The sequence below is a fragment of the Sprattus sprattus genome, assembly GCF_963457725.1.
Source record: "Sprattus sprattus genome assembly, chromosome: 3".
In the NCBI taxonomy this organism is placed as follows: Eukaryota; Metazoa; Chordata; class Actinopteri; order Clupeiformes; family Clupeidae; genus Sprattus; species Sprattus sprattus.
The window spans coordinates 10,039,298-10,066,464 of NC_137922.1; the positions used below are offsets into that span (position 1 = coordinate 10,039,298).

Sequence of the window (27,167 nt, forward strand, 5' to 3'; positions counted from 1 at the left end):
CAGGAAAGGTGAGGACAGAGCAGGAAGTTGTGTGATGATGTCATGCCCAGAAGCCTTAAAGACAGCTTTCGTCCTCTGAGCGCTGAAGCACAGCGTGTGGGAATGACTGTGGGGGACAGGGCTGTGGTAGCGGTGATGAGTTGAGGGGAGGCTTAAAGGGATAAAATAGCACTCGAAAGACACCATTCTGTTAAATATGTTTGGTTCCTTAGTGAAATTAAGGTATTTTCCATTCAACTTTTAGCTGGATTAAACTCAAAGACTAATCCCTGAAAGACTATAAGGGCTGAAGAGCCACTGCTTTTGGGAGAGACTTTGAGTAAACTGGGTGCAAGCAGGAGAGTGAAATGTGCTCTGGTGTGGAGGAACTGGGCCATGGCCTGTACTCAGGATTTCTTCCTCCTCCTCCTCCTCCTCCTCCTCATCACCAGCGTGCCGTGTTCATTCAAACCGAGCTGCAGTTTAATGCCCCAGTTCTCTTACATTGCTCTTACATCCCCGCTCATGAATATTCCCTCCTTTTCTCTTTCGCTCTCCCTCTCTCTCTCTCTCTTGCCTGGTTGCCTGTTCGACGTGTTTTTTTTTTCTAGGTCTTTTTGAGCCGGCGAACATCAAACCCCCTCTCCCAGCCCTCATGCATTCATTATCACACTCATCGCCCACCCCCCATCTCTCTCTGTGCAAACACGGAAAATCTTAATCAGTTGGGTTTGTGAGTGTTACACAGCTGCCATTAGCAGTCCTGGGACTCAAATGCAACTGTGTAGACTGAAGCATTTAATTACACAGCCTTACTTGTGAGTTAAAAGGTAATTAACCATTGGTGCTGTTTTGATGTATGGGGATGAGTGTGTGGGCACGTGTGAATGTGAATGCGGCACTGGCGCACATCGGAGTGCCGCTGGCACAAGAGGGAACGTCGGGCTAATAATAGGGGAACCAGCACTGGCCTGGATTCAGCAGCGAGAATTAGTCAAAGCGCTGGGAATGCTGTTGCTGCTACTGCTGCTACTGCTGTTTGTGTGTTCTTATATATGTGTGAGTGAGTGTGTGAGTGTGTGTGTGTGTGTGTGTGTGTGTGTGTGTGTGTGTGTGTGTGTGTGTGTGTGTGTGTGTGTGTTGTGTGTGTGTGTGTGTGTGTGTGTGTGTGTGTGTGTGTGTGTGTGTGTGTGTGTGTGTGTGTGTGTGTGTGTGTGTGTGTGTGTGTGTGTGTGGGTTTACATGTATTCATGTATGACGTAATTTGTAGTTCTGGGGATTTTCATCTCTCATTTTTCTCGTATCCAGCACTAACCCATGGTAGTCTGAAGCTTTAAGCCCTTGAGTAGATGGCTCAGATCCCAGTTCTCTTCCTCCACTGCGGCCCCGTGGATGTGCCAGCCTTAGCTCAGGGGGCACAGAGGGTAGAGTGGGCATGTGTTGGCACATCTGCAACTCAGCATTAATTCAACAGAGAAGCTGTGGTCAGCTCAGCTGTAACAAGCTTTTCCAAGTGTTGTTTGACACCTCTCTTGGACATCTTTATCATAAGCAGCAAAGGAGAGAGATAATCAAATCTGTAGGGTTACTGAATACAGTCATTTGTTAAACAATCTCTAAAGGAAAGCATTTGTTTATGTTCCTTTTTAGTCCGATGCCATTTATCAAATGTTCTTGTTCTGATGCATCCTCCTATTTTACTAACTTGGTAATCTGGATAAGGATATATATTGGCACCTTACTGAGTAATTTGGCTTGAATAAGTCCCCCTTCACAGGTGTTATATTCAGGTAGAAATGGTTTAATGAAATTAAAAGGCTCTAGCTGGGAGTCCTGTGCATTGGGAGCTGTTTAGGAGCCCATATATTCTCATGAATATAAATATCTTTCAATTAGTGACTCAACACAACACTCACCATCGATCACCATCAATGGCTCTGTGTGAGATCCGGAGTCATGCAGCTCACCCCCAGGGCCCAGAGGTCACTATTCTTGTCAGGCCCCTCACAGTTCCTCAGCGGCCTCATTCACCCGCTCCCCTGGCTTCTCCGTGGAGGCAGAGGCCTACTGCTGTTTCTGGGGCTCCTCTCCCACTGCAGCAGCTGGAGCATGAGGAGATATAGCGGAGGAGGGAGTGAAAGAGAGAGTGGAGGAGGGAGGGAGACGAGAGAGGAGAGAGCGGGGGAGGGAATGCTGAATTTTTCATGCCAATGCAGGAGAGGGGTGTGGTGGGTAGACCAACCCAGTTCCTCCAGGCTTCTGACGGATTCATCCTGACATTTCACTCTCTCTCTCTCTCTCTCCTCTTTCTCTCTCTCTTTCCCCTTTCTCTCTCTCTCTCTATCCTCTTTCTCTCTCTCTCTCTCTCTCTATCCTCTTTCTCTCTTTTTCGCCCCCTCTCTTTCCTCTCACTCTCACTTTTTTTTCTTTCTCCCTCTCACTCTCTGTCTCTCTCACCTTCATGCATACCACATGCTTTCTCACATTCTCTTCCTCTTCTCTCTTTCCACCATCTTTCTCTCTCTCTCTGTCTTTCTCTTCCTCACTTTCTCTCATGGACAAGATAGAGTGAATAATTCAGCTGCAGTGTTTCTGTGTGTGTGTTTGACTGTATCTGTGTGTGTGTGTGTGTGTGTGTGTGTGTGTGTGTGTGTGTGTGTGGGCGGCTATGACCCACTTCCAGTGCTGGTACTGATTGGGTTATTGGGGCAGTGTGTGAACTCTGTGAGTGTGAGTGCTTCTCTCTGCAGTGTTGCGTCTCATCTCAGACCTCCCCAGCAACGCTCCATCGGCAAAGGGAAATGTCACTGTGGCAGTCTTAGGGATGCCAGGGGCCTCTCTATGACCAGGCTGCGTTTCAGTGGTTTTAGATGTTATTTGGTCACATAAAAAAGAACACACTCTAGTCTACACACACACACACAACACTTCACTGGCCAGAAAGGCTTTGGACAGTAAATTGTAGGGGCATCAGTGATGTGGTTTGTTTGATACTGGCTAACTCTATGAAAAGATATGGGCATCATGTATTCAAATACTGAATGGTGAATTAAAGATTAAAACATGTTTAATTAATGTTTAAAATGAGCGCTTGAACATGCCACAGTTTCATTTAGGTCACATGACTGTAAATAACAACTGTCTTAGAGGCCCCGCTTCCCATCCTCAACAGGTGTGAGCATACAGTGAGAGGGCATTTTAAAGAACACTTTAGAGGTAATACATTATTATTTTGAACTGTAATTATAAATTAAATAAAGCATCATTTTAGGCTAAATGATTTAGCAATGATCAACAAGCCCTCATTTGAAACGGCCCTACATAGACAATACAAGCATCCCCAAGTTAAGACAACCCTAGCCAGGGATGAGACTCTCCAATTAAGACAACCCTAGCCAGGGATGAGACTCTCCAATTAAGACAACCCTAGCCAGGGATGAGACTCTCCAATTAAGACAACCCTAGCCAGGGATGAGACTCTCCAATTAAGACAACCCTAGCCAGGGATGAGACTCTTCAATTGGTATAGCCTTTGGTCCATAGCACTTCGACCTGTCCTCCAAAAGGCATTTCAGCGGGGAGAGACAGAGCTGGGGGAATTAGGGCTGTAATTACACTCAGAGCTCTTACCCCTGACCCTCTCTGGCTTTTGGACCAGCCTCAGTCATTGATCACACTCGACTGGGACGCCCAGGTGACAGTCATTGATCACGCTCGACTGGGACTCCCAGGTGACAGTCATCTCAAGCCAATTAGGCCTTTAAATGAATCAATTTGATGCCGAGACAGACTAGTTGGGGGAGGGGTGGGGGGGGGGGGGGGGGTGACTGACTTTGGGATGAAGAAAAGGAACATTCTCTTCTCCTTCTTCTCCTTCCCTTATCTTCACTCGGTCCTGTTCTAGTCCTTCTCTCTCTCTCTCTCTCTCTCTCTCTCTCTCTCTCTCTCTTTCTCCCACACACACACACACACACACACACACACACACACACACACACACAGGCATGCATGTGCAGTTAAGTGATTACATATTTTGATTGGAGGGGGAGGCGTTTTCTCTTGTATTCTCATCTCACACACCCCCACCCCAAGGCTGCGTGCCGAGCATCTCTTGGACATGTTGCCATGGAGACTGATATTGGCCCAAACGGCGACAGCTTGGCTGAGACGTGTTTTTATGTGTTTCATGTGTACTGGTGTAGTCCCATTAAAAGTTCATGATTTCTCCTCGTATAAGACTGTATGCATATCTCATTTGTGTGTGCTTATGTTTGTGTGTGTGTGTGCCTTTGTATGTGTTTAATTGTGTGTGTGTGTGTGTGTGTGTGTGTGTGTGTGTGTGTGTGTGTGTCTTTGTATGTGTTTAATAATGTGTGTGTGTGTGTGGGCAGGTTATTTGTGGGTGAGAAATATAGTTTATGAAGGTAGGCCTCCACAGGGCATCCACAGAGAATAATGTGACCTAAATGTGAGGGGGAGAGTAGAGAAAAGATGAGAAGATACAAACTAACATATTGACCTGAGTCTAATGCCGTGGTTCTCAACCATTCCGTCGAAACACAAATTTGCTGAATGGGCTGCGAGATGAATTCTAAATGTTAACATTTTTTTCACCAGCCATGCTCCCTCTGTCCGTCAGAGAATCCCTGCCCCCAGTTCTGACATTAAACTACGTAAGCCGGCACTGGTTCTGCATGTAGGCCTATCTAACAATAACATGTTCGAACATTCAGCCAATCAAATTTGCATATCAGATATTTTAAATGTGTCAACATGTATAACATCACTGTACTGCGCAATGATCTACTCTGACAAGACCGGAGAATGTCTAGAGTAGACTAGTGTAGGCTAAAAAATGAATGGATACATTTCTTAAAGTCAAAAGCAAATCTTCATGTAAACTGAGTACCAGCTCAGATATGCCTTCTTCTGAAGAACCAAGGAGGAAATATTTACAGGCATACAACCCTGTATTTCTAAAATATGAATTCACGTATTGCATGAAGAATGGTGAGCACAAGCTGTTGTGTTGGCTATGCAATGAAATACTAGCTAATGAAAGCCTGAAGCCTTCGAAATTGCAGAGACATTTAGAAACAAAGCACGCCAACTATAAAGATAAAGACTTAGATTTTTTTAAACGTATGACCCAAAACCTTGAGGCATCCCAAAAGACATTTGAACATGCCATCAATGTTCAGGAGCAGTCACTGTGTGCATCCTATCTGGTCTCCTACCAGCTAGCTAAAAGGCCCATACGGTTGCAGAAGAGCTTATGTTTCCAATGGTAAAACAGTGGTATAGTATTAAGCCTAGTAGAAGTGGTAGTTATAATAATAATACAATTGTTAAATTATTGGTCATGGAGCAAGAAAGGTTGAGAACCACTGGTCTAATGTATATATGCTCTTCTCTCTCTCTCTCTCTCTCTCTCTCTCTCTCTCTCTCTCTCTCTCTCTCTTCTCTCTCTCTCTCACATACACACCCACACTCACACACACTCACACACACACCAACACACACACACACACACACACACACACACACACACACGCACACACACACACACACGCACACATGCACAGCACCTGTCCGTGCATCTTGAATGATTGTGTGCAGCGTGGCTCATTCCCTAGCATTCACTAGCCACTCAGCCTTGTCTGTGTGCATCCTCTCAGAGATAATTATACCCCTGCACCACATCACTTGAATTACAAATCAGCTAAGCTCAGATCTACTGTATGTGTGTGTGTGTGTGTGTGCAGGTGTGTGTGCGTGTTTGTGTATGTGTGTGTGTGTGTGTGTGTGCGCAGGTGTGTGTGCGTGTTTGCATGTATGTTTCTGATTATATGGAATTGATCCAGAGGCTTTTTGAGAACTCTGGCTCTTGTGTAGACCTGTATTTTGTGTGTGAGTGTCTCTCTCTCGCTGTGTGTGTGTATGTGTGTGTGCAGGGAATGTAGGTCAAAGATGCGCTTAGCCTCACATGTGAAGTCATCCTCTCTCTCTCACACTCTCCCTCTCATTCTCTCTCTCTCTCAGAATCAGGCAAAACAGCTTCAAACATTCAAAGGATTATGGGAATATGAGCACAGAGAAGGAAAATGATGGAGAGGGACAGAAAAGAGAGACAGAATAAAAAGGATAGAGAGAAAGAGAGAATAAGAGCAATAGGAAGGGGATTTGGAAGAGTGCCCCTCGTGTGTGTGTGTGTGTGTGTGTGTGTGTGTGTGTGTGTGTGTGTGTGTGTGTGTGTGTGTGTGTGTGTGTGTGTGTGTGTGTGTGTGTGTGTGTGTGTGTGTATGCATGCGAGTGCATATGTGCATGTGTATATGTATATGTGTGTGCGTATGTGATTGTGTTTGGGTGTGTGTTTGTTTGTGTGTGTGTGAACCTACCCCTTTGCACTATAACATCCCCATTCAGCTGAAACTTAAAAGCATGTTCCGTACTATACTACTATGCTATTCATCCCATTCTCTCTCTCTCTGCCTCTCCCTCTCACATGTTTTCTCACGATTAATATTTCATAGTGAAAGGTGTGTCAGAGACGGTATGCAGGAAAAGAATATTTATAAATCTCACAAGAAAGGCACTTCGACAGCAACAGCATTTTTCACCCAGCGCAAACAGCATACAACCAGGACAAGCTAAATTAGAAACTGTTCATCATTAACATCTAGGGGTCCAAGTGAAGCTCATTGCAGACAGGGTCTAGTCCTTACATTAAAGGCTGTGTGAGTGAAGAGGAAGAGTGCTTTGGTCTTATCTTCCACACGTTTGGCCCACATCTCTAATGCAGAAGGGATTGGGGATGGGGGATAGAGCCCGCCTCTCACTATCAATGAGATTTTCAATTACAGGCGCTGGGATAGAGAGCCGCCTCTGCCTGTGTGTTCACCCTATCCATCACAGAGACACTGCCCTCCAGACGGATGGAGAGAAAGAGGAAAGGAGAGAGAGAGAAGGGGAGAGTTGAGAGGAGCATGAAAGAGGAGAGAGGAGAGGAGAAGAGAGGAGGGAGAATGGGAGAGATAAGAAGGGTGTGAAAGAGAGGAGAGAGAGAGAAAGTATGGAGGTGATGGAGAGTGAAATGTTAAAGGGTTTTAGGATCAAATGGGTGTCTGAAAAGAAGGAGGGGATGAGAGAGAATAGAGGAGGGAGAGGTTGGGATAGGGATGGGCAAGTGTAAAATATCATGCCGAGTTTGGAATGAATAAATGTGGAGAGAGGGAGGGACAGAGAGACACAAAGAAAGGGGGAGAGAGGGAGGAAAGAGGAGAAGGATGAGAATGGTGTCTGACGATATCAGAGTCGAGGCTAATGGGTCTCTGCCATATATCGTCTCGGTGTGTGTGTCAGTGTCCGTGTATGTCAGTGTCTGTGTGTTTGTGTGTGCGCGTGTCAGTGTCTGTGTGTCTCAGAGTGTGTCTCAGAGTGGTGCACAGTGGTGCCCAGTAGCCTCTTCTATGACTGACTCCGGTCTCCTGTTTCTCTCCTCTCCATAACATTCTCTCGTCCACCCCCAGAGATCCAGAGCTCTCCATTTAATCTCTCATAACACGACTCCATTTGTTAGACTCAGTTAGTGGCTCATCATGCACGATTACCTCATGGTGGACATATGATTCCCATAATTCAATCCATCTCATGTTCCCGCCGACACCCCCACTGACACGGTATCCATTTACGAAATGAAATAGTACATCTATCAGACTCAGTCGCGGTTGTAGTTGCTGTGTGAGCACTATGCTGTGGGTGTTAAAATGGAGGGTTTAATACTGTCATTAGGTTTGAGGCTACAAAGCACAGTTCACCTCGTGCTTAAATACACAGCAGGTTTCTCACACTCATTACACACCTGTGAGAAAACACTCACCTTCCTCTTACCCCGCCACATCACCTAGCAACCTGCCATGACAACAAGCCTAAGCTGATAGATGTGCATTCGTTTCATCAACGAGGTCCTTTACCCTTCTCCGAATGCACCCAAGATGGGGCGGCATCCCACTGTGCTCGCTGGCGATTTCACGAGTCATTTCACTGTGCCTACTCCAGCTCAGAGCCATTGGGTGGGCTTGGTGCGACACTTAATTGGTTCCTCCACTCTTGGCTCCTATGGCTAGTATTTGAAGGGTTTCTACGTGGGATTAATGTGCGATTTTACGCCGGACCAGCTGTGAGGGGGTGACAAAGAGAGTGTGGAGGAAAAAGAAACGAATGAGGGAAGATGAGAAGAGAGGAGAGAGGAGGCAGATAGGTCCCACGCCTGTGAGAGGGGGAAAACAGACGGATGCAGATGGAGACAGACACACACATACACACACACACACACACACACACACACACACACACACACACACACACACACACACACACACACACATGCATGACAGTGAGGCACGCTGGAAATTTGGCTCAGGGTCTTTTGGGGACGGTAAAATTGAAGTCTCTTGTGAATGATAAGGAGGTTAACATCCAGAGCGCAAAACTACACACACACACACACACACACACACACACACACACACACACACACACACACACACACACACACACACACACACACACACACACACACACACACACACACACAGGCTAAGAGCAAAAAGGGACTAGTGCTACCCTCTGAAGCGTAAAATCCCTCTTTCATTCTTTCTTTGCCCTATCCTCTCCTCTCCCCTCATGTCCTCTCATCTCCTTTCCTCTCCTATTCTCTTCTCTCGTCTCCTCTCATCCTCTCTCGTCCTCTCTCCTCCTCTCACCTCTCCTTTCCTCTCCTCTCATCTCCTCTGGTCCTCTCTTGTCCTCTCTCCTCTCCTTTCCTCTCCTCTCCTCTCCTCTCGTCTCTTCTCCCCTTCTCCCCTCCTCACGTCCTCTCTCGTCTCCTCTCCTCTCCTCTCCTCTTCTCTCGTCCTCTCTCGTCTCTGCCCGAGGCTCAGACTCCTCTGCTCTCCACTCTCTAACTTCTTCCTTTTATCAATGCCAAAAACATTCAAGGATGGCAGGGTGAATTAGACACACACTCGCACACGTACAGCATGCACATACCGACAAATCCATGTGACGCAAATGCACACACATACACATTTCTAGGACACAGTCACACACACACACAAACACACACACACACAAACACACACACACACACACACATGCTGACAAATCCATGCATGCACACACACACAGACACACACTGATAATTGCACACCCACACACACACACACACACTGCACACACACACACACACACACACTCATACACACACACACACACACACACAAACACGCACAAACGTACGTGCATTCACACACTCACACACACACACACACACACACACACACACACACACACACACACACACACACACATTAAATATGGATGTTGTTTGAAGCAGCTGGTCAGAGGGGACTGGGGCAGCACACAGAGGGTTGTACTGTTGCTGCTTTAGTGCACATCAGGAACGCGAAGCTGCTGCCATCTTATTTTAACAGCTTTAGTTTCCCCAGGGGACCAGCCCAGTGGGAGGCAGTGGTAAGAAGTAGGATGGCCTCCCTTTAAGTCTCCAGTTTGGCCAGAGTGAGAACTGAGGGGCCAATCTTTCTTGTGTGTTTTGGGTGTAAAGGACCAGACCGTGTTCTGTTTTACAGTCTCTGTGTGTGTTTCGTGTGTCTGGTTGGCCTTCTGTTCTCTCCCTGTCTTTATTCTCAATCTCTCGTAATGGCTCTAACCTAATCTGATCCTAACCACCATTATTAGCAAGTTGTTTGAATATGAAGCACTGGAAGAGAGGAGCGTACGGTGCTTTGATCTCGGGAAGGAGTATGAGGGTTTCATGTAAAAGGTTTGGGAACTTTAGGTTAACCTTTAGCTGTAGTGTCAACTCTCATGTAGTAGGATGTACCAGTTGTCACTACATAGATGAATTGTTACTACATGGATTGATAATTCAACACGGAGACAATCACTGATACGTTCACTGAGACGTTCACTGAGACATTCACTGAGACATTCACTGGGACACGCTGTGTGCCAATTCCACTTGGAAGTAACCCATGCCATGTTTGCAAAACTTCACAAACACAACTCTCACCCTGAGGGTTTGCTCTGGAGAGTCTCCCTGGATACAACCTTTGACCTGGGAACCCCTGAGGCCTCCTGCACCAGTCATGTGTTTGAGTCATTAGAGGGATGAAGGTTTAGGGGTGAGGGGAGAGAGATGTGTCGCCCTACAAAAAGAGGTGAACTTTTGCTGAACTTGGCAAGTTCATAAGGAGCGTTGTACATAGTTAATGTGGTCAGACATGGCACTTAAGTCTTCTCAATACAAATGAAGACAAATGAAAAGAAATAAAAAACAATAATCTCATATTTAGCATGCTATTGTTTTGTATGCTTGTGTGTCTGTGTTTTTTGACAGATGATGCCAACAAATGTTATTCGTAGATTCCAGACACAAAACCTTTACAATCACATAGTTTGACATTTTTGTCAACACAACTAAGTTCACACTGTACTTGACTGCATGTGAATTGGTGCTGTTTCATCAGTGCAAGCATTTGGCCTAGTTACTATGAGTAAAGTTCCCTTTCTGGGCTAAATGCCTTATATACAGGAGGTAAATAATTGATACATTTCTCAAATAAACAGCAGTCCCTGTTTTGGCATGTCATAAATAAGAAACACGTTAGCGTTAATCGTGTGAGTTGTTCAGCAGACACTTCACCGTGGCTTACAGTTGTCACACACTTAAAGTATGCTTTATTCATGAAGTAATAACGAAGTGTCCATTCATTTTTTGGAGAAATATTCTAATTTCCATAAAACATTCTTTTTCCACAAAACATGGCATTCATTACTGAAGGTCATCTTTTTCTCGTGAGGTTTTCAAACCTTCTTCTGCACAATTAGCATTTAGCACTGATATCTGTCCTCAGTGAAAGCACCTTCAGTAATTAACTGTCTTTAAATGGCAGTGAAGCCTGAGTTTTCCCTCAGCAAAAACTCATTAGCTGCTACCACTGAAACCAGAGACCTGAATCTGAACATCTTTACAATGTTTTAGCCACTGATTGAGACACAAATGAGAGGAGTAGGCCTCACTCAACTGACTATAAATGTAAAGGCATCCACCATATCGAAGGATTGAAGATCAAAGGTCTCTGTCACGAGCAATTAACATTACGCAATGAAGTTGAGCTTTGGAAACATACAAATGGAGCGTGTGTGTGTGTGTGTGTGTGTGTGTGTGTGTGTGTGTGTTTGTGTGTGACAGTGTAACTGACAGTGCCTTTGTGACACACTAACACACAAGGATAAATCTTTATAGTAGAGCAGACACTTTTTGAAGGACACCAGGGTTATTTCTTGTTTGCATATTCATGTTTTTACTCTGCTTTTACCATGTATAAATCCTCTAGAGGTAATTCTCATTGAGGTAGGGGAGAAAGACTCCTTTTGTGTCAGTCTGCATTACTGAGATGGATTCAGCTGTGCAAGAATAACATTGTATTGCAGAAAAACACGTGAATTTTACATGGAGATATTCTCACTCTATCTCTCTCTCGTAGATATACTCCTTGACAGGAACACACACAGAGACACACAGACACACTTGCACGCACACTCTCTCTTTCTTTGATTTCTTTGCTACAGGGCCCAAAGCCTGTTTTCCAGAACAGACTGCTTCTGTATCCGTCACACAGTGAAGCGTGTACACTCACACCTGCTCACTCACACACACACACACACACATACGCACACACACACACACACACACACACACACACACTCACACTCACACACACACACACACACACGCACGCACGCACCCACACACCCACACCCACACACACACACACACACACACACACACAAACACACACACAAACACACACACACACACACAGACAGACACTCTGCCTGTAGCCTGGATGCTACGTCTGGTGTCTGGTCTGGCGTATTTCTACTCCGTATGTCTTTCAGTAGTTTTGGTAGACTGTTTTCCAGGAACAATCTCTTTCACAAATCAAATAGCTTGACATATACTGGAATAGCTTTTCTAAATACTGAGCATCCTCATATTCATGACATAGCTTTAACTTTGATGTAAAGTCAGTGAGTTCACCCTGACAACAGAGAAACCCAAAGGGTCATTGTCTGACTTACATGTATTGTACTAAATAGCGTCTAATTTTGGGAGGAAAAGATCCTCCTTCCTGGGTTAGCTGGCTTTGTCTCTGAGCAGTGACCCTGGTGAGTCAGGACAGAACCCTGCACTTGAGACAGACACGTCGTTACAAGGAGCAGTGCCCGCCGAGTTTTATTGATCACCATGGAAACCTGTCCCATAAACCTTGACCTATAGCGGTTAAACACAGTGTCTGCCACCTCCCATTTTACAACCACTCCATTACTCATGCAGATGAGCAAGATTGCCATGAAGTGTGTGTGTGTGTGTGTGTGTGTGTGTGTGTGTGTGTGTGTGTGTGTGTGTGTGTGTGTGTGTGTTTGTGTGTGTGTGTGTGTGTGTGTGTGTTTGTGTAATTTCATCCATGCATGGCTCATCATCACACTCCAGTGGATGAAGATTGACTAAACAATTTGAACACAGAGTATCAAGAGGTCTAGGAAGGGAAGCAAGCACACAAGTACACATCCTGAAATGAACACACATACAGTTGTAGTCCAAGCCTACACACACATACAAACACTCACATTCTTCTGTATTGATTGTGTGTTTCCCAGCTGTCTGATTGTATACACACGGCCACTTTACACCCACACACCCACGTGCACAATGTGTCCATATGGATTGAGTCTCACAGCTGTACACACTTATATGCACACACTCACACACACACACACTCACACGCACACACATACACACACACACCAGCACACACACACACTCTCTCTGATTGTGGCGCTCTAATGGAAGATCCAATCCTCTGGGCTCTTCCCCTTTCACTTCCTCCTCGCCCGTTGCCTTGGAAACGGATGACATGGATGCAAGGCTCCAATGAGATTGCGTCTGTTGGGATTTGCTGTCATGGTTCTGTATGCATACATAGATATAGAAACACCCCCCATCCCCCCATCTGTAAACCCTCAATCAATCCCCATTACCTGATTTCATCCCCACACTGTGTATGTACCTATAACCCCATCTGTATGGTACTCTTTTGGTTCTCTTTCGGTTTTGGTTCTCTCTATCCGGCACTAAAATATGAAGGTTCTTGATCAGAGACATGGTGGGTGGTATGCAAAGCTGAACCCAGAGCTGAAAGGAACAAAATAGTTCCAAGGTCAGAGCCATAGATAGCGGTATTTGTTCTTCCTGAAATGAACTTAATGGTTCCAAGCTCAGAAACAGTGACAGTGGCATTTGTTCCACATCAGCTTGAGCCTAGACTTCCCTTAGACGTGTACAATAAGCCATACTGACGAGTACACTGAGGACCCTAAAAATTGTTCTGGAGGAAAAAGGCGAGTTTCAACTCAACCGGAACTAAGCTAATTAGAGCTTACTTATGAGCACTCACAAGCGTACATGCACACACACACAGACACACACACATACAAATACACATACAGATACACAAACTCATCTGCACACTGACACACACATCACACATCAAACACACAAATCTAAATCTTAATTATTGACACACTTTCCTCTTTATCTCTATCTCTGTAAAGTAGGCCAATCTCCTCCCATCCTCCACTTGGCTCAGCCTGCTTCTGATGTGAGGCAAAGCACTGTATGCTTGGGTCTGAAATAGAAATGTGTGTGTGTGTGTATGTGTGTGTGTGTGTGTGTGTGTGTGTGTGTGTGTGTGTGTGTGTGTGTGTGTGTGTGTGTGTGTGTGTGTGTGTGTGTGTGTGTGTCTGTATGTGTGTGTGAGAGAGGTAAGTGTGTGGGAGTGTGTGAGAGAGAGAGCGAGAGAGAGAGATGGAGCTGAGTGTATGTGTGTGTCTGAGTGTGTGTAGAGAGAGAGAGCCAGAGAGAGATGGAGCTGAGTGTGTGTGTCTGAGTGTGTGTGTAGAGAGAGAGAGAGAGAGAGAGAGAGAGAGAGAGAGAGAGGCAGCAGGAGCAGACACTTCTTGCGCTCATTCATTATGGAGGAGAGGTCGTGCAGACTGATTTATGCTTCTGTGCAGGTTCTGCGCTGTAGGTACGTTGTAGTTGCGTCCCCACATGTAACTTCAACTACCACTACTTACAACTAGCTGCATCCCTACATGTAACTACAATTAAAATTACTGACAACTGTGATTGGTCCATGTTTGGTCCATGTTGATGAAGCGTTTGCTAAAGCAGACGTTATAGTGAGACAGACAGGTCAGCACATAATCATGCTGCCAGGAATTGCTGACCACTGTTTAACTTAGCCAGCAGGCTGTCTACTTTGTAGTTTACATGCTAATAACATTGTTAGAAAGTTGGCTGGCAGATGTCTTGCAAATCACCTCCGACATATTTTTGGGTTACAATAATAGGGTTATCAGATGTTTTTTTCTCAGTTACTTTGAAAAAATTTCTATCCAAACACTGCCATGTACGGGATTTGGTCCACCATCTTTGTTATTTTTTTCCAATTAACGTTTGAGGGCAACGCAGACACATACGCATAAATGCTCAGTACGGCGTAGGCCGCTTGCGTAGGCCGCTTGCGTAGGCCGCTTGCGTAGGCTTTGGTTATGGCGTAGGCTCTGCGTAGAAGCTATGAAGAACTATAAATCAGCATTGACTCTCTGTCCTACTCTGTGTAGAACTGCACACTGGCTCCTGTAGGGGTGTCACATGGAAAGTAAAAGCTCTAAGTGCAGTGTACAGTGTTGGTATGTGTGTGTGTGTTTGTTTGTGCAGCTAATGTACACACACAATCTCTCAATTGTTTAATTGTATGACCTAGATGTGTGTAGAGGATCAAGGGAATCATCTATGGTGCGACATGGAAGAGTATTATAGCATTAAGTCTTTTTCCTTATCTTGTTTTTTTTTCTTCCCTCCTCTGTTTCACTATCTATTGCTGTCTGAATCTGTTTCGCTCTCTGTCTCTTTCACTTTCACCCCTCTTCCTCTCTCTCCATCTCCCTCTCTCTCTCTCTCTCCCTCTCTCTCCCTCTCTCTCCATCTCTCTCTCTCTTTCTCTCTCCCTCTCTCTCCCTATCTCTCTCTCTCTCTCTCCCTATCTCTCTCTCTCTCTCTCTCCCTATCTCTCTCTCTCTCTCTCTCAGGTGTTGTACCTGCAGCAGGCGGAGGTGACGAGGGAGACGGTGTTACCCATGCACCAGAGCAGCATAGATGGGGTGGAGGACATGTCTGCTCTGGCTGATCTCCACGAGGCCGCCATCATGCTCAACCTCTACCAGCGCTATAAGAAGGACAACATCTATGTAAGCATCACACACACACATGCGCACACACACACACACACACACACACACACACACACACACACACACACACACACACACACACACACACACACACACACACACACACACACACACACACACACACACACACAGACTTTCAACCTATATCATCACTATCAGAAATATATGCCCTATGTACACCAATGTCACACACACACACACACACACACACACACACACACACACACACACACACACACACACACACACACACACACACACACACACACACACACACACACACACACACACACACACTCCATACACACTAATATCCACTTGCTGCCTTCACTCCTGTCCTCACCTTCTCATCTCATGCCTTCTTCTCTCTGTCCACCCCTTTTGGATGCCATCCTTTCATACATGCCTGTTTCATCCATGTCTTAAAGGTGCAGAATAAAGGATTACTCAGTGGGATCTATTAGCAGACATGGAATAAAGTATTCATAATTATATTTTCATTAGTGTTAATTCGTGCAACTATGAATCGTTGTGTTGTCGTGAGCTTAGGATGAGCCCTTTGTATCCACCATGTTGTGCCAACGTGTTTCGCCCATAACGGACAAACCAAAACACTGGCACTAGAGAGGGCCTGTCATGTTTTTATAGCTTCCCTTATACATTTGGAAAGGGAGAGGTATTCATTTGGTTGCAGTCTGCAGCCTCATCGCTAGATGCCACTGGATCCCATATACGGCACCTTTAAGAATCCTTTGGGCCAGGTGGTTCACCGACCCTTGTGATGGTGAAGAGAAGCTTCAAATAAATATTCCTGGTCTCGTCTCTTCTGTCCGTTTCATGTGTTTCAGGTTTCTAGTTGATCAAATGTCCAGCTAGAGATTACAAAATAGCTTTTAGCTACAAATGCGAGGGTACACGGCATGCCAATATTTAATTGGATGTTCTGTGTGCATGCATAAAATAAAACCTTTAAATAAAACAAAGAGTGAATCAACCACTCACAACATTTCTGGATGGATAGAGATGGTTGCCCTGAGCTATGGCCCTCCCCCATACACACCAATGCTTGATCGTGATCCCGTTGTGTTTTGCAGCCCATGCCATTGACAGGGATGATTTATGATCTTAAAGTGCCATGCTTGTCAGTGTGTGTTTTGAGAGGCCAGTGCTCTTGTGTTCATTGTGAGTGCCTACTTGAGTGGAGGTTAATTAGGAAGCAGCTGTATGGCTACTTTTGTCTGGTTGACTGAGTCACGGTGGAACACAGAGTTGAACTTTGGGGAAAAAAAGACTGACTTCATCAACAGGGCCACACACATACTGTTCTCTACATTGCATTGTGTGTGTAAATGTATCCATTTCTGTGTGCATGTATCTTTTGTGTGTGTGTGGGTGTATGTGTGTGTATTACCTTGTGTATGTGACTGCATGTGTGTGCATTTGTGTATTTTCTTTTGTATGTGCGTGCATATGTGTGCCTGCATGTGGGTGTGTGTGTGTCGGTGTGCTAGCGCGTGCGTGTGTGTGTCTGTGTGCTGGTGTGTGTGTGTGTGTGTGTGTGTGTGTGTGCGTGTGGGTGTTACTCACCTCTGAGTAGCAGGTGTTTCCTGCGCTTGGCTGACAGGCGTGCATGGAACAGCTCAATCACAGAGAGAAGAGGGGGAGTGTGTCGGCCAATCACAGAGATGCCTGCCTCCACAGCTACCTCACATCTCTGTCTGACCTGGTGTGTGTGTGTGTGTGTGTGTGTGTGTGTGTGTGTGTGTGTGTGTGTGTGTGTGTGTGTGTGTGTCTATGCATTGTGTTTGTGTGTTACATTTCATCTATGGTATGTTTGTTTCTTTTCTAGTTAATCATGTATCTGTGTGTGTTTGTGTGTGTGTGATTGTGTGTGTTTGTGTGTGTGTGATTGTGTGTGTTTGTGTGTGTGTGATTGTGTGTGTTTGTCTGGCTGTTAAAGTAAATGTAAGCACTGCTGTAGCAGGGGGCCCTCAGGGTGTACTGCTGTCCATCTAGTGGCTGTATGTCCTTGTGCTCTCTGGAGAGGAAGTGGGGGTAAGGTCATGTGACCTACGGCAGGGCCTCAGGGCGTGACCCCATTGGTCCATCTGAAACCTCTCTGCACCCCCCTTTGTCTGAGGCTTGAGGCCATAAAAACATCCTGTAGCTATTTGCTGCCTTAATTGTTCAACTTCGTGATCCCAAAAATAACATCTTTTTGATTAACCTTTGGTTCTAAAACCTTAATAGCTTACCAAGACTCCATCAGGCAGCATCCAACAATTCATCCAGCAAAATACAAAATTCCAGCCAATGAGAGTGATGCTCTGACATCATGGAGGCATGTCCTAGCTTGTGCAGTGGATGGAGAGCAACTGCAGCACCTGACTTCAGAAACGGTCAACATGGTTTTAACGTCATGTGACATGGTGGCATGGATTAAGTCAGACAAAATTCCTGACAAGTATGTATGTGTTAAGTCCAGAATGCATCATGTTAAGTTGGACAAGCCTACTGACTTCTTGGCTGCCGCAAGCCTCTGTCAGGCGTATCTTAATGACATCATCAGGAGGGAAAGCTGTTATTCGAAAGCTGAGCGCTGTAGTTTCCCTGTAATCATTTCACACAAAGAGGAGGACAGACAATAAAATGAGTATGCCAGGCAAATGAAACTGACTTACTGAATACATCAATGCAATATCAATCCAAATCCGCACTAGATTAGTTAAAAATGGAGTCTGCTCAGGTGGAATTGCTGTGAAGATTGTGCCTGAGTTACGTCAGCTTAACCTAGTCTGTCTGCCTCCTCCCTCTTTCTATCACTGCATCTCTCTTTCTCTCTCTCACTAACACACACACACACACACACAAACACACACACACACACACACACACACACACACACACACACACACACACACACAAACACACACACACACACACACACACACACACACACACACACACACACACACACACACACACACACACACACACACACACACACATACACACACTTAGATAGAAAGATGAAGGTGTATCCACTCATGCATGTCTGCCACACTCACACACACAGACACACACACCACCCAACCCAGTCTCCCACATCTCCCTCCCCCTCACACTCTCTCTCTCACACACACACACCCCACCTTACCCAACCTCCCTATTCTGCCCCACCCCCTGCCAGATACACACACAGACATCAGGTAGGTGTCCTCTGATGTGCCTTTGTAAAAGGATACGCTCATCTAATGGTCCTGGGCTGAGGGCCTGTGATAGATAGCTCAGCTCTCGCATAGATGCAGACCCAGCAGGAGGAGACACGGGACTGGAATAAAAATGACCGTCATCACTGGCGCCCCCCTCTGGTAGCAGGAGAAAGGGGCAGAGTTGTGACATTCGGTTCAGATTCACTGCTTGCTATTTTCATTCCTGAATGGGCAGGAGTATGTGTGAGTGTGTATTCTCCATCCCTAAGTAAGTATTTTGTGTCAATGATGTCAATGTGCATGTGTGTGTGCCCTGTGGCATCCATTTTGAACTGATTGCAGAGAGTGATGTCCCCCTTCCAGGAAAGACCCTCCCTAATCTCGTCAATCCTGTTTTTCACTGATGTCCGTAAATCATATTACTATCTGCTTTCCCTCTGTATCAAGATGACCTACAATGTTTGAACTTGACAAGCACACACACACCACACATCACACACCACACACACACACACACACACACACAAATACACACAAACACACACACACGTGCATGTGCTTTGAGCCTCCACTAACCTAAATAAAACCTCTAAATATGTTAGGTGGCCGTGGAACAGGAGCAAGTGGTTCAGGAAAATACATCAACCAGAATTCCTTGGTAGTGGGGATTTCATTGTTTAACCGCTATGACTGAAGTAGTTTTTGGTTGTCCTAAGCATTTGCCAACAAGTTGGTTGTTATACTGTATCTGACCTTATTTCCGATGGCTGAATTATTATTCTTTATAGAGGATTTACCATAAGCTTATCAGGCCCAAAGATCTCTATGGAGCCCTGAAGCTTATGCTCTTCAAGCGTGTGTGTATGTGTGTGTGTGTGTGTGTGTGTGTGTGTGTGTGTGTGTGTGTGTGTTTGTGTGTGTCCATGCGTGTGTGTGTCCATGTGTGTCCACGCATGTGTGTGCAATGCTTCTCAGGATTTATTGACCTGATGTAGAGAGTATGTTGGAGTGCAGAAAAAGCTTGGACATGGATTCATCTCTCACTCACCCTCTCTTTCTCTCTACTCATTTATCTATCTCTTCTCTTCATCCATCCATCTATTCTTTATCCATCCGTTCATCCTCCTTTTCTACTCCTACATGATCATCAACAATGAGAACAACAGCAGCAGAAACAATAATAATAATCATAACCTATGCTTTCTGTGTGTGTCCTTTTCTCCTTTTCTGCTTCTTTTTATCCTACCATCTGTCTCCTCATTCTTCTGTTACTTTTCTGACTGTTCTTCCCTCTCTCTCCACTGTCCTCCCTCTGTCTCTCTCTGCCTCGTCGCTGTCATTATCTCCCCCTGCCCCATCTCTCTTTCCCTCTCTCTTTTGCATCTTTCAATCTATCTCTCTTTATCTCTTTCCGTCCCCCTCTTGCTATCTCCCTCTATCTCCCCCCCCCCCCCCCTCCCTCTCTCTCCCTATACAGACTAACATCGGCTCCATCCTGGCGGCAGTGAACCCCTATAAGCCCATCCCTGGGCTCTATGACCCATCTGCAGTGGAGCTCTACAGCCAGCACCACCTGGGGGAGCTGCCGCCCCACATCTTCGCTGTGGCCAATGAGTGCTACCGCTGTCTGTGGAAGAGGCACGACAGTCAGTGTGTGCTGATCAGGTGAGGAAGGCACACATGCACACACTCACCCACACACACACACACACACACACGCCGTGGCCAATGAGTGCTACCGCTGTCTATGGAAGAGACACGACAGTCAGTGTGTGCCGATCAGGTGAGGGAGGCACATATGCACACACTTACACACACACACTCAGGTACGCACGCAGGCAGACAGCAGTCACCTCTCAGCAAAGACAGACAGCACCCCCAGTTGTCACAGACCCCCTAGAGCGGTCAAAGACAGACACCAGTTACTGCCCTCACAGGCAAAAGGTCACAGCGGTCACACTGGTATGTACAGTGTATACAGACAGTTTGTACAGTAGACACAGACTAATGCATTTCTGAGCTAAGTTAAACTGAGTTAAGTTATGATGCTGTGACTCAGTCATGACTCAGTCTGGCAACACGTCACAAAAGCCATGATTTCACGCACCTTGCAACGTTTCATTCGCACCACTGCATCTTGTCTGTGTGACGTTCTGCAGCGGTCTTGTCTTATCATAAGTCTTTAGTGGGAATTGGCCTCAAGGTTTCTCAGACATTCCATAGTTATCACAGCGAGTCCTCCTGTTTAGTGCTGCTGAGCCCTTCTGCACTTCAGGGTCCTGTACCTGCGCCCAGAGGGCAGTTTGGTGAAGTGGCAGTTGAGTGGGTGTGTGATATCCTGTGCTGTTATATGTGTAATGTGTGTGATGGCCTTACACTTGAGCTCTGAGAGGTTGGGGCTATTTTCTTTTGATGGGTTGTAATGGGAACATGGTGCTCTTCAAAATCACATTGGTTTTGGGGTAACTAGGATTGCCCTTGCTTAGCTAAAACACCCAGTCAATACCAACTCTCTTTTTCAACAAACTAAATATTTTTTTCTGTGCTTTTGGCATTGAGCGATAGATGGTATTGCTTATGTTGATGCATTCATGTGAGTGCAGAGACAGACAAAAAGACATTGGTTTAATGTAAGGCCCTTCAATTCTGACTGAACTGCGTCCTCAGTGTCTAAATGACAGCCTTGGTGTGGCTTTGTCTGTGGGGCACAGGCCGTCAGTCAAGGCCTGTTAACCAATGGGTGAACACCCATAGGAGCTGGCACTTTTCACCCGTAATCCAATCAGGTTGAATTGAGTGGATGATTGTTCGTGAGAGAGTGAGGTAATGCATTAGGCGATCATGTTTCAGACCATCCAGATTCAATTTAGACCGGGTGAGTTGAATATTGCAAATGTCAGCTGCAAAGGTCAATTTTAAACAAGTTTGTTCCTGTGCACATGCTTTTGTGTGTGTGTGTGTGTGTGTGTGTGTGTGTGTGTGTGTGTAGTGGAGAGAGTGGTGCAGGTAAGACAGAAAGCACGAAGCTGCTGCTCCAGTTCCTGTCGGTGATGAGTCAGAACTCAGCAGGAACCCCTCCCTCAGAGAAGACCACACGCGTGGAGCAGGCCATTGTACAGAGCAGGTATGCACGCACACACACACACACACACACACACACACACACACACACACACACACACACACACACACACACTCTTTCACGCACACATACACACCAACTCACAAATCCACACGCGTGGAGCAGGCCATTGTACAGAGCAGGTATGCACGCACACACACACACACACACACACACACACACACACACACACACTCTTTCACGCACTCTTTCACGCACACATACACACTCACAAATAAACAATGGTAACTCAGTAGTTTTAAAGACTCTTGTTGTGTAAAAGTGGGCATGTGGAGAGATATACCGTGTTTAAACTGTTGTTATCAAGTATTAATCTGTTAATTTCCCCCTTCATCTCTTTCTGTGCTTAGCCCCATCATGGAGGCTTTTGGGAACGCCAAGACTGTTTACAACAACAACTCCAGCCGCTTTGGGAAGTTCATCCAACTGCACTTTTCCGAGAGTGGGAACATCCAGGGAGGCTGCATCGTCGACTGTATCCTCTTAACGCTGTTACACACTACTCTGATGCAGAGAGCGTGTGCACAGACAGACAGACACACACACACACACACACACACACACACACACACACACACACACACACACACACACACACGCATGCTGTGGTCAACGAGTGCTTCCACTGGCTATGGAAGAGACAGAGCAGTCAGAATGTGCTGATCAGATTGCACACACACACACACACACACACACATTCAGTACTCTCACACACAAGCTGCTCTTTCACACACAAGCACACACACACACACACACACACACACACACACACACGCACACAAACACACACACACGCACACACACACACACACACACACACACACACACACACACACACACACACACACACACACACACACACACACACACAAGCCAATAACTGCAGTGCAGTAGCCAGATCAGCCAATCTGTGACACACAGTAAAGCCCACAACAGTTAAGCTCAGCCAACTATGACAGCACAGCAACCACAGCAGCCAGTCACTGTATCAGCAGAAATGCCTTGACCAATCAGTGCAGCCCCCAGAGCTGTCAAATGTCTGTGATGAATGTGTGATTTCAGAGTGTGACTTGAACTGGCACTGTACCCATAACTGTGACTGCAATGCTGTTTTCCTGTGACAGAACTTTATTCCTTAACCTGCCTGTTTTCAGATCTGCTTGAAAAGGTACCCTGCCAGTGAAGGAGCAGATCCTGTCTGTAAAATCTCACCAATGTATTTAAATATGCACCTGTAAACTTCTGAATTCACCCAAATTTCAAATAACACAATAGTACATCTCCAATAGGCTCATACAGAAAGACTTTATTCAGTAGCTTGTCTCTGTTTGCTACTTCAGTTGCTAACATTGTTGTTCCGCTAACAGATGTACTGCAAAATTGCATTCTAAACATCTGAACCACAAGCCACAGTTGGCATTTAAGTGGCAAATACTTCATTAGTAGCAAAAATCCTCACATAAACTACCCCTTAGGTGGGGAGTAGCATGTGTTTTTGTTGTTTCCGTTCCGGTGGTTTTCTGTGTCTGATTGCACGGTGCCAAACACTGTTGGAGCCGCTCCAGTTATAGAACAGACGCCCATCAGCCACTTTTTTTACTTTCGCAGTCAAACACTCAAAGCTATTACTGGGCTATTCTAGGCCTGAGCAACACCAACTACCATTTATGCGAGAAAACTAACACTCACACACACACACACACACTCACAAGTACAGATACACATGCACAAGCACACACACACACGCACGCACACACACACACACACACACACACACACACACACACACATTCATATTTCATGTGTTAACACACCCGTGGTGTGTTTTTTCTTCAGAATCGAGTGGTAAGGCAGAACCCAGGAGAGAGGAACTTTCACATATTCTATGCACTTCTAGCTGGAGCTGGGAAAGCCCAAAAAGGTACACACACACATTGACACACACAGGCACACACTAATAGTTACACACACACACACACATTCAAATGCACGTACACTCTTGGAGACAATAATGTATCTACAGTACATCACTATGTGTGTCATTTGCTGCATTATGGTGGTTTCTCTCTCTCTCTCTCTCTCTCTCTCTCTCTCTCTCTCTCTCTCTCTCTCTCTCTGTCTGTGTGTGTGTGTGTGTTTATCTCATGCAGAAGCGTACTTCTTGGCGGACCTTCCAGAGTCGTTCCATTACCTGAGCCAGTCCGGCTGTGTGAAGGACAGGAGTCTGGATGATAAGCAGATGTTTGACAGCATCATGGTGAGACTAACACTGCAGCCCACTGCACAGACAGAGGAGGGGAAAAGAGATGAAGATATGGAGAAGAAGAATAATAGAATTAGAGCAAGATATTTAAAGATGGAGGGAATTGGAGGAGTGCAGATTGGTACCGGTTTGGCTAACATTCACGCTTTGACCTGACTGTATCACTTTTCTCTATCCCTTCTTCCTCTTTCCAATGTGGTGTGTGTGTTCCTCTTCGTTTTGGTCTTCGATGTCTCTGTTCATCTGTGTCCCTCACCTCATGTCACCTCTCTCTCGCTATCCCTCCCTCTTCTCTCTCTCTTTCTCTCGCTCTCTCTCTGTCTGTAGGAGGCTCTGAAGGTGCTGGAGTTCACTGAGGAGGAGATCAGAGACATGTTTAAGCTCCTGTCTGGAGTTCTGCAGATGGGGGACATAGAGTTCATGACAGCAGGTGGCGCTCAGATCACATCTAAACAAGGTAGGGGTTTGTGTGTGTGTGTGTGAGTATGTGAGTGTTGTGTCTCTTCTCTCTCTAACCTCTCTCTCCTTGTCAGCGATCAATAATGTGTACTGTATGTGTGTGAGGGTGTTGGTGAGGTGGAATTATTTATTATATTTCAATAATACGAATTATCTGAGTGTGTGTGTGTGTGTGTGTGTGTGTGTGTGTGACCTCTGCCTCATCTCTCTGTCTCAGTGGTCCCTAATAGCTCTGTGTGTGTGTGTGTGTGCGTGTGTGTGTTTGTGTGTGTGTGTGTGTGAGTGTGTGTGTGTGAGTGTGTTTGAGTATGTGTTTGTGTGTGTGTTTAACCTCTGTCTCCTCTCTCTCTCTGTCTCAGTGGTCAGTAACGTGAGTGAGCTACTTGGCCTGGACACCTTCCAGCTGTCGGAGGTTCTGACCCAAAGATCCATGATCCTCAGGGGAGAGGAGATCTGCTCACCTCTCACTATAGAGCAGGTACATACACACTCACACACCACACACACACACACACACACACACACACACACACACACACACACACACACACACACACACAGAGCTATATATACAGTATACAGTATATATACACATATACAGTATATAACATGCACACAGACTTAACATATACAGTATATAACATGCACCCAGACTAAAAGTTGTGACACTCCGTGTCCTCCCATGGATTCCAGGCAACAGATTCGCGTGACTCGGTTGCCATGGCACTGTACTCCCAGTGTTTCTCCTGGATCATCATGAAGATCAACCAGAAAATCAAAGGCAAAGACAACTTCAAGTCTATCGGCATCCTCGACATCTTCGGCTTCGAGAACTTTGAGGTGAGGTCACTGGTTTTATTTGAGGTCATTGGACCAGTTGGTGTCAGCTTAAGGATCAACTCAGTCACCCACAATCATACTAATCATACTATATGTAATAATAAGTCCAAACTAAGGACTTGAAACCTAATCTTAACTTTCATTTACATTTAGTCATTTATCAGACGCTTTTATCCAAGGATGTATACACATTTTATATTAACACTGATGGCACATTGCACATCAGGAGCAATTAGGGGTTCAGTGTCTTGCTCAAGGACGCTTTGACAGGGAATAAGCTACCACTTTTCTTGTGTGTGTGTGCAATAGGTGAACCGATTTGAACAGTTCAGCATCAATTACGCCAACGAGAAACTGCAGGAGTACTTCAACAAGCATATCTTCTCTCTGGAGCAGCTGGAATATAACAGGTTTGCACAGAGACAGAGAGCACGTGTGTGTGTGTGTGTGTGTAAGTGTGTGTTTATGTGTGTACGTGTGTATGTGTGTGTGTGTGTGTGTGTGTGTGTGTATGTGTGTAGGTGTGTGTGTGTGTGTGTGTGTGTGTGTGTGTGTGTGTGTGTGTGTGTGTGTGTGTGTGTGTGTGTGTGTGTATGTGTGTGTGTCTTTGTGTCAGCTAGGCTTTCATCTTACTGTATTTCAGGGAAGGGATTCAGTGGGAGGCCATAGATTGGATGGATAACGCTGAATGCTTGGATCTGATTGAAAAGGTACCCTCAATTTAATGTCAATTTAGTGTCTAATGTGTTTATTTTGAGTTTTCCTTCTGATGTCTGATGTGTGTGCTCTGCTGCAGAAACTGGGCATGCTGGCTTTGATTAATGAGGAGAGCCGCTTCCCCAAAGGCACAGATTTCACCCTGCTGGAGAAACTACACAGCAGACACGCAGTAAGACCTAAATGCACACAGACACACGCACGCACGCACGCACGCACCCACACACGCACACACACACACACACATACACGCACACACACACACATACATACATACACACACACACACACACACACACACACACACACACACACACACACACACACACACACACACACACACACACACACACACACATACTCACAGACACACACACATACTCACAGACACACACACATACTCTCACATACTGTATACACAGGCTTGATGTAATATATTGTTATTTATCTTCATTTACCAGTATGGTCCAATGACTCTCTTACCACCTCTCCACAGACCAACCCTTACTATGTGAAGCCCAGAGTTGCAGACCACCAGTTTGGCATCAAGCACTATGCAGGAGAGGTAATATACTGTAGATATACATACACGTGTGTGTGTATGTGTGTCTTTTTGTGGCTCAGGTAAGCAGGCAGAGAGCGATAGAGAGAGAGTGTGTGTGTATGTGTGTTAATCTGTTTCATGGCTTTAATACTTTAACCATTCCTGTGTTGGTCCTCCCTCTTTCTCTGTCTCTCTGTCATGCCATGTCAATGTCAGGTGTTGTATGATGCGAGAGGAGCCCTGGAGAAGAACAGAGACACGTTCAGAGATGACATCCTGAACATGCTCAAAGACAGCAGGTGACAAACACACACACACACACACACTCACACTCACACAAACACACACTCACATAAACCTACACTGCTACACACAGTTTGTGTTTGTGTGCACTTATTGATATCCATGCTTTTGCTGCCAGGCTGGACTTCATCTATGACCTGTTTGAGCAAGTGGCCAGCAGGAACAGTGAGGAGACACTCAAGATGGGCACCGCCAGACGCAAGCCCACCGTCAGCTCTCAGTTCAGAGTAAGCCCCTCTTACTTCCTGTTACACTGCATTAAGACCATCCACTTAGCAGGTCTTACTGCTTCAGGATAAGCCC

The 27,167-nt window shown here is 45.7% G+C and overlaps 1 protein-coding gene across 1 annotated transcript in view; it reads left to right on the forward strand.

The window, feature by feature from the left end:
• The window catches only part of myo10l1 (myosin X, like 1), a gene marked incomplete at both ends in the record, with an annotated part of 75,997 nt that overhangs the window by 30,165 nt on the left and 18,665 nt on the right, over positions 1-27,167 (forward strand). The window contains 16 exons of the mRNA XM_080834898.1: positions 15,223-15,381; positions 20,074-20,261; positions 21,586-21,720; positions 22,089-22,213; positions 22,893-22,906; positions 23,575-23,659; positions 23,889-23,995; positions 24,329-24,458; positions 24,820-24,938; positions 25,154-25,300; positions 25,610-25,710; positions 25,944-26,010; positions 26,097-26,189; positions 26,514-26,582; positions 26,778-26,860; positions 26,983-27,091. Coding sequence (XP_080691024.1) covers positions 15,223-15,381; positions 20,074-20,261; positions 21,586-21,720; positions 22,089-22,213; positions 22,893-22,906; positions 23,575-23,659; positions 23,889-23,995; positions 24,329-24,458; positions 24,820-24,938; positions 25,154-25,300; positions 25,610-25,710; positions 25,944-26,010; positions 26,097-26,189; positions 26,514-26,582; positions 26,778-26,860; positions 26,983-27,091 — 1,731 coding nt within the window. The remainder of the gene's footprint in view (positions 1-15,222; positions 15,382-20,073; positions 20,262-21,585; positions 21,721-22,088; positions 22,214-22,892; positions 22,907-23,574; positions 23,660-23,888; positions 23,996-24,328; positions 24,459-24,819; positions 24,939-25,153; positions 25,301-25,609; positions 25,711-25,943; positions 26,011-26,096; positions 26,190-26,513; positions 26,583-26,777; positions 26,861-26,982; positions 27,092-27,167) is intronic.